This window comes from Myotis davidii, unplaced genomic scaffold, assembly GCF_000327345.1.
Source record: "Myotis davidii unplaced genomic scaffold, ASM32734v1 scaffold512, whole genome shotgun sequence".
Classification (NCBI taxonomy): domain Eukaryota; kingdom Metazoa; phylum Chordata; class Mammalia; order Chiroptera; family Vespertilionidae; genus Myotis; species Myotis davidii.
In genome coordinates this window covers 2,171,343-2,178,582 of record NW_006284323.1, presented here as the reverse complement: position 1 = coordinate 2,178,582, position 7,240 = coordinate 2,171,343, and the positions used below count along the sequence as shown (strand labels likewise).

General features: G+C 55.9%; 1 protein-coding gene across 1 annotated transcript in view; it reads right to left on the bottom strand.

Annotated features, from left to right (window-relative positions):
* The window catches only part of PDE9A (phosphodiesterase 9A), a 73,647-nt gene that overhangs the window by 24,798 nt on the left and 41,609 nt on the right, over positions 1-7,240 (bottom strand). The window contains exons 8-10 of the mRNA XM_015568868.1: positions 5,431-5,512; positions 3,835-3,909; positions 1,119-1,205 (exon numbers count right to left, since the gene is read on the bottom strand). Of these exons, the coding sequence (XP_015424354.1) occupies positions 1,119-1,205; positions 3,835-3,909; positions 5,431-5,512 (244 nt within the window). The remainder of the gene's footprint in view (positions 1-1,118; positions 1,206-3,834; positions 3,910-5,430; positions 5,513-7,240) is intronic.

Below are 7,240 nucleotides of genomic sequence, written 5' to 3'. Positions count from 1 at the left end.
ACCACACTATGCTGTACATCATCTGGGCTACGCAGAAGCAGTGCCGGAAGTTGTGGAAAGGGTTGTTCCTATAGTTGTCGTGCACGCAGAGCTGCGGGAGACAAGGGTCTGACCGCCCGCGCTGTGCCCACCGCCTTCTCCAGCTCCCTCACCAGCCATCCCAGATGCTCCCTGCCCCGCCCTCGTCTGACCCCGAGGCCAACAGTGCTCCTGTGCGTACAGGTGAGGACGGGTGGCCCGGAGGGCAGGCGTGGGGACAGACCTCCAGGCTGTCACCGTGGGCTCCTAGACTCAGGGTGTCTGAGCAGCCACGCTGGGACATGACACTCCGCTGTGTCCAGGGCCGAACCAGGGGGACTACCGGGGTCCCAGTGACTGTCTGACCTTTAATATATGGTTCTGAGCAGTATTCTATTTTAAAAAAGGCCTGCTATTAACACACACTCATACATGCCATCCACACATGCACACACATACATACTACTCACACCCATAGCCACACATGTACAAATGCACACACACGCACATTTACACAGGCACACCCTCATGGACATACTCACATACACATACACCTACATACACATACACTCACACAGGCACACTCACACACACACATGCACGCACACAATACTTACACAAGCACATTCACACACACACAGACACATGAACACACTCATGCTCACTCACATGGTCACAAGCATAGACACTCATAACACACTCCACATACTCATGCACACACTTGCACATGTACATACTCATGTCTACTTTCCTCACAAACATGCACACACTCAGACACTTTCACACACTCATACATACTTGCACACACACACACACACACGCCCCTGCTTTAGCACACGTGGCTGCTGGTCTGCCCACACACACACACACACACGCCCCTGCTTTAGCACACGTGGCTGCACTGGTCTGCCCTGTCCTCACCATTGTCTCACTTCCTGGAGCAGGAGCACAGGGGAATGTGTGGTGGGGACACAGGCCGCCGGAATGTCCTGGCAGAACTCTCCTGAGCGCCCAGGGCCACCAGGACGGTGCCCGGATGGTCACTCCCACGTAACTGGATGAAACTGTGTTCAAGAGGGACTGCAGGCGCTGCCACTTACCAGCCACCTCTTGAGCGTGATGGGGTTGATGCTGAAGTCTCTGACCAGGCAGAGGTCGTGGTACATGTGCTCCAAGCAGCTCAGCATCTGCGGGCACAGGAAGAGCAAAGGGTGGTCAACAGCACGCGGGCCGCCCGGCCCTACCGTCCCGGGAGAGGTCCGCAGGGCAAGCTGGGCAGCTTCTCCAGGCCCGTCCCCAGGGGGCAGCCCTCCCTGGCCCAGGCCCCCTGAGAGTGAAGCCTGTAGACTGGGGGTTCAGCATCCCGCAGAAGGGATGGGGGTTGGGAAGAGCAGTCGGTGTTCAGAAGTCAATGGAATTCTATGCGAGAAGGAACAGCAAGCGGCTGGATGAGGGAGTGTGCCGCGCCCAAAGCACCACAGCAGAGATGATTTCATTTATTTCCGCTCACAGGGCACAATCTCCGTGGGCCAACCTCGCAGTCTCCAGGACTCTGTTCCGTCCAACTCAGATCTGAGCGCCGTGCCCCAGAGAAAGGCCCTTCACTCGCCTCAGGCCTGAGCCGGAGGGTGGGGCCAGCAACTTCCATCCCCAACACCCTCATTGTGCCCCTGGGCCACTTATTAATGTGTTAAATTTAGTCCAGAAGGTGAGTGCATTCTGGGTAAGCGCCCTCCCCTCCCCGCAACCTTACTTCACGGACTGCCTTCTAAAAACCCTGCTCACGTTGAAATAGATTTTGTTTTCAGTCCCAAAGAGGATTTACTGTCACTGTTATCATCTATTTAAATATCGCTCAGAGCTCTGGAGCTAATTAAGCGAGGGAAGACAGATTAAATTATTTTTCATAAATGAAAGTTTGACAAAGTGGGCTTTGCCTTCTGGGAAAGCAGGTCTTGGATGGGAAGCCCAGGGAGACAGATCTGCAAAGCAGGGGCAATGAAGATGTCACCGGGGGTGGGGGTGGGGTGCAGAGCTGACACCGGCCAGCGCCTCTCTGCCCAGGGCCACACACCTGTGCCCTGCCCTCTGCCACATCCTCCAGCTGCCCGGTGCCTGCACAGGCATGGCAGGGCCTCCGGACTGAGGGCTGCAGCCCCGACACCCCTTGCCCCACCCACCAGCCCATGCACCGCTCCAGGCAATCCCCGTGAGCTGCATGAAATGATTGGCAGACGAAACCATCTGGTGCCATGTCTGAGGCACATGGTATCTAAAGCTGGAGGTGGCCATGCATCTGTCCCCAAGCTGGTGGCAGGTCCTGGTCGGACAGCTGGGCGATGGGGAGTGTGGAGGATTCAGGAGGTGACCAGGAGGCCCAGCCTGTAAGCCCCGTGCTCAGTAGAGGTGGCCATGCTGCGCTTCCCGGCCCCCGGGAGCTCTGACAGCAGCTTGCGGGGGGCAGCAGCGTGTGAGGTCATGGACTCCTGGTCTGTGATGGGGGAACGCTGGGCTGGACCCGGGTGATGCTGGGCACAGCATCTCTCCTGCTCGAAGGGAGAGGTGAACCATTGCCACTGGGGGCTCTGACGTGCTCAGGGTGTGAGGTGCTTTGTGGGTGGCCAGGTGCAGTTTCTCGGGGACCAGGTGGGATTTCAGTTTTCAGTTGTGACTCTTTAGTTGATCATCTTTGCTGCCCATGGTCCAAAATTCATTGCACCCCCAGATTTGCCAGAGGCCCGGGGTCCAGTCTTTGGGCACCTCTGGTTGTCACCACAGGCAGCTGGAAGAATCAGGCCCCTCACAAGTCTCTGAACCACTGAGATGTGCTGGCAGGAGCCCCAGGCCGGCAGGTGGCCACACAGAGGCCGAGCCCACCCGCAGGAAGGTCTGGCTCCTCCCACGCTGGCCCTGGCGCTGCTATACGTACACCCCACATGTACATGCACCGCACATGTACATACACCCTGCGGGTACATACACCCGCGTGTCGGAGGACAGGGAGGCGGCCTGCCATCACGGATGCGTGAATCCTTCACCTCTCAATGTGAGGGCGCGTTCTCTCTCTGGCCACATGACCCTGTGCTCAGAGGAGACAGAAATGGCAGCGATGCCCACACAGGTGCTTTGCCATCAGGGGCCAGGCTTCCCCTCTTGCTCCTCGTGGCTGAGGACAAATGACTTCAGGGACCATGCTTTTTCTCGATGTCTCTATAGTGGAGCTTGTCCACCTGCCGGAAGCAGGGACCTGCACGGTCTGGGCCATTGAGACCAGAGGTCACACCTCGTTTCTCCAGGCCACGCGGCCTCCTTTTTTGGGTTATCTCAGCAAAAGGGAAAGTAAAAAAAAATCTTGCCAAGTGCCTCGCCTCCCAGGTCCTGTACGTGTGCCCGTCCAGGGGCCGGCCTGCGCCTTTCCCCATAGAAGCTGCTCTTGGGTGGGGGTTGGGGGGGTATCTCCACAATGTGGGGGATGGATCTGTGGGCAGCAGCTGGCAGCTGAGAGGGTGTTTGTGGGGTCAGCAGAGGGCCCCTGGGGACTCTCGACGATGATGCTCCCTGGGGGTGAGCACCTGCAGTCAGCACCCCAGGGTTCGAGCCCCTGCACTTGACCGCCTGCTCCTCTGTCTGACACCCCCTTCCTGAGTTCTGTCTCCAGGACCCCCCTGAGCCAATCAAGAGTCAGTTTAACTAAAATCTGGAGAATCAAGTGAAAAAAGCAACAAAAAGAACAGAGAGGAGAAAGGCCAGGGGGACAGTGACGGGGATGCTTCCGTCACGTCCCCAGACGCCGGTCCCGGGGGCTCCCTCACTCACCTCGTTGGGCTCCCAGAGCCAGACGTCGAAGGTCGGCTTGCGCAGGCCCTCTATGGTCTCTGGCGAGAGCAGGTACTGGGAAGGACAGGAGGGCGTTAGCCTCTGGGCTGAGCCACGGCCATCACCTCTGGGGAACGGGGATGTTCCCTCTGTCCCTCAAGGACACCCATGTACAGGCTTGCAGGCTACATTCTACAAGAATTCTGGCAGCGGGCAAACTCCAGGGACAGGAATCCCACCCGAGGCAGGGCCAGAGCGCCGGGCAGGCCCACGTGGGCGCGAGGGACCGTTCTGGGGTGACGGGAACGCTCCATCCCTTGACTGTGGTGGATGTTCCGTGACTATATGAGTTTGTCAAAATTCACCATACAGTGTGACTCACTGTTATAGGTAACATCTCAATAAACTTGACGTGAAAAAGCAAAGTGAAGTCGCGGGGAAATTGCTTGGCGTAAGTCCAAATACTGGCTAAGAAGTGGGTTTGGGTTTGCTTTTTGCGGGAGCCCATCTGGTTTAGCTGTGGGCTGAGGGCCTATAGGACGCCAGAGTCCGAGTTAAATCGTCATGGGAAACAGGAACTGCGATTTTAGACGTCAGCCAGTCATGGTGTTTTGGGATTAGATATCGTGTTCCCCAAGGGTCATGGGGTTTCGGTTTCCTTTATTTAAGGGACCGCAGTGGAGCACTGAGACCCTGTACTTTGGACCTAGGCTGGGCCTCGTGACTCCCTGGGGCTGGAACGTGAGAGATCTGGGTCACATTTTCCTACACGAGAGACGCCAGTGTCCATCTGAAAACCCTGGACAAGCCCGGTTGGCATGGCTCAGGGGTTGAGCATCAACCCAAGAACCAGGAGGTCACTGTTTGATTCCCAGTCAGGGCACATGCCTGGGTTGTGGGTTCCACCACCAGTAGGGGGCGTGCAGGAGGCAGCAGATCAATGATTCTTTCCCATCATTGGTGTTTCTATCTCTCTCTCCCTCTCCCTTCCTCTCTCTGAAATCAATCAAAACATATTAAAAAAACAAAAACAAACAAACCATGGACAACCTGCAGGCCCCTGGCCCCTGTGAGCAAGCGGGAGCCCCAATATCAGCTCAAGAGGGCGCTGAAGGTCAGCTGGGCCGGGGCTCGTTCACTCACCAGCTGAGGGCTCTGCTGAGGGGGGTGACCACCATCCCGAGACCCCCCTCCCCAATTCCCGGGGCCCTGCTGCTTTCACAAGGGCCCAGGGTCTCTGCTAACTGAGAAATCTTTTGTGACCGAAAAGCAAAACTTCTCATAATAACAGCGTATTGTTCAGGGACAGAAGATCCCAGAGAGCAGATTTTAAAAAATTTACTTAGAAATTTAGCCCTTACCTCCTGCCACAGTAAGCTATGGTCTGGGACCAATTTGGCTAAACAAACGTCAAAGAGAAAACCATTCTGATTAAGAAGAACAGGCGCGCCCCGCAGCCCACGGCCGTGGCAGGAGCTGTTTCTGCAAATGGGCAGACACTGGGCGGCCAGGAGGCCAGGGTGGCCGAGGGCGGGGCCTGTGCCCCGGGGCTGTGGACACAGATGCTCTATCTTCAGAGGCAGAATTTCATCTTACCTTGGGATAAGTGGGGACATCACGTTGAGGTGTCAACTTCTTGTTGTTATCCAAAAAACTGTACTTACAGGGGCAGCTGGTCCTGGGGGGTGGGGGTGGGTGGGGAAGCAAAGGTTAGTCTGTACTATTGCTTCAGTCTGGGTGTTCACGGGCCTGTGGGCACCTCCTCAGAGCAAAACCAACTGCAAACCCCATGCCACGCCCAAAGCAAACCCTACAGACGCCCTTGGTCGTATCTGTTGTGGGAGGATAAGTCATAGGCCAGAGACGTCTCATCACTGACCCCCAGGGCCCCTGCTGGGCCTCCGCAGGTACAGTGGGCTCTTGGAAACATGGGTCTTCATTACAGATAAGCTCCTAAAAACTTTTTAAAATGACGAAAGCAAAGCGCGTTCCTTCCACAAAATTCAACCAACACAGAAGTAAAATAAAAAAAATTGAAGTTCCTACGTCACCACCCCCCCCCCCCCTTTCCTCTTGAGTCGAACACCCTGGGAATCCCTGCTACGGTGTGGGGTATTCTTCCGGAACATCCCGGGCCTGGACACACACGGATAGCCCCGTGCTTTCGAACAAAGGTGGGATTGTACCAACGTACTCCTCGGCCGCTGTTTTCACCTAACGCACCACACACCTGTTGATGTGGCTTCACAGAGCCCGGCCTTGTTAAAAGCAAGCCCTTCTCCGGTGCCGGGGGGTGAGGCCGCACTGCATGCTATCAGTCCGGCCCCCAAGATGACTTCAGGATGCCCCCAATTTTCCCATCACATGCGTGCTGACAGGCGGATCTGCTACCTGGCTCGGTCTTCGTCATTACTCAATGTCAAGGTGTCCCATATAAGAACAGAAGGAAAGGGGCCAGGTGTGATCTGGGTAGAAAGCCACACTCCGGTATCGGGGAGAGTGCGCTGGCCCCTGGGGTCGTACCCGGGGGCTGGACGTGGAAGGCCACCCCAGGAGATCTGGCCGCTCCGTGGCCCCCTCCCCACTTGGGGACCTTAACTTTCTTGTATGTAAACGTGCTCTCCATCCTCCCGCTGATGGGGAGCACAAGGGGGTGGGGGTGTCGGCACCCCTCTGTCCGAGGTTCTCAGGCTGGTGGCGGGAGCCAGCACATCACCGTGCCGCCGCAGCAGCCTGTGCGGTTTGTGGGAGCCGTGACGGCCGTACAGTAAGAGCCGTGAAGAAATGCACACCCTTTCAGCTCGAATGTCTACTCTGGGGGATTCACCTTAAGAGAAGAATTAGGCACAAGCGAACAGATCTGTGCACAAAGGTATTCATCGTCGCGTTATCTGTTGTTGTAAAAAACACCGAACCGAACGAGAAGTGACTTAAATGGCCCCAAATGGGAACTAATTGAAGCCATCTTGGTACGGAGTGATCTTTAAGATAACTGAGAAAGCGATGTGAGGTGAGGAAAGTTTGGGCGAAAAGAGAAGCGTCGCCCACAGCGTGTACTGAACCGGAGTGCGGAAATACTCTCCCAGCAAACACGCTCACGGTGGGTGGACAGCGAGCCGGCGCTGTGCCCTCGGGAAGAAGGGGTGAGCCACATGTGGGTTAAACCTCACCTATTTCTCTCTCACAATGTCGCGTGTGAAAAAATTAAACATAGGGTTTCTTAGTTGTTTTTTCAAAACTAGATGTTTATATGCAAAAACCCCCCTAAATAAACAAATAAACAAACATGCTTACGGGAAATCAGTGTGCGCATGTGAATTGAGGGCCTTGTGGCTGCTGCCATTTTGGCGATTCACCCCCACATCAGGTTCGTCTGATGGCTTTACAAGGAGGCTGTGCTGCTTTC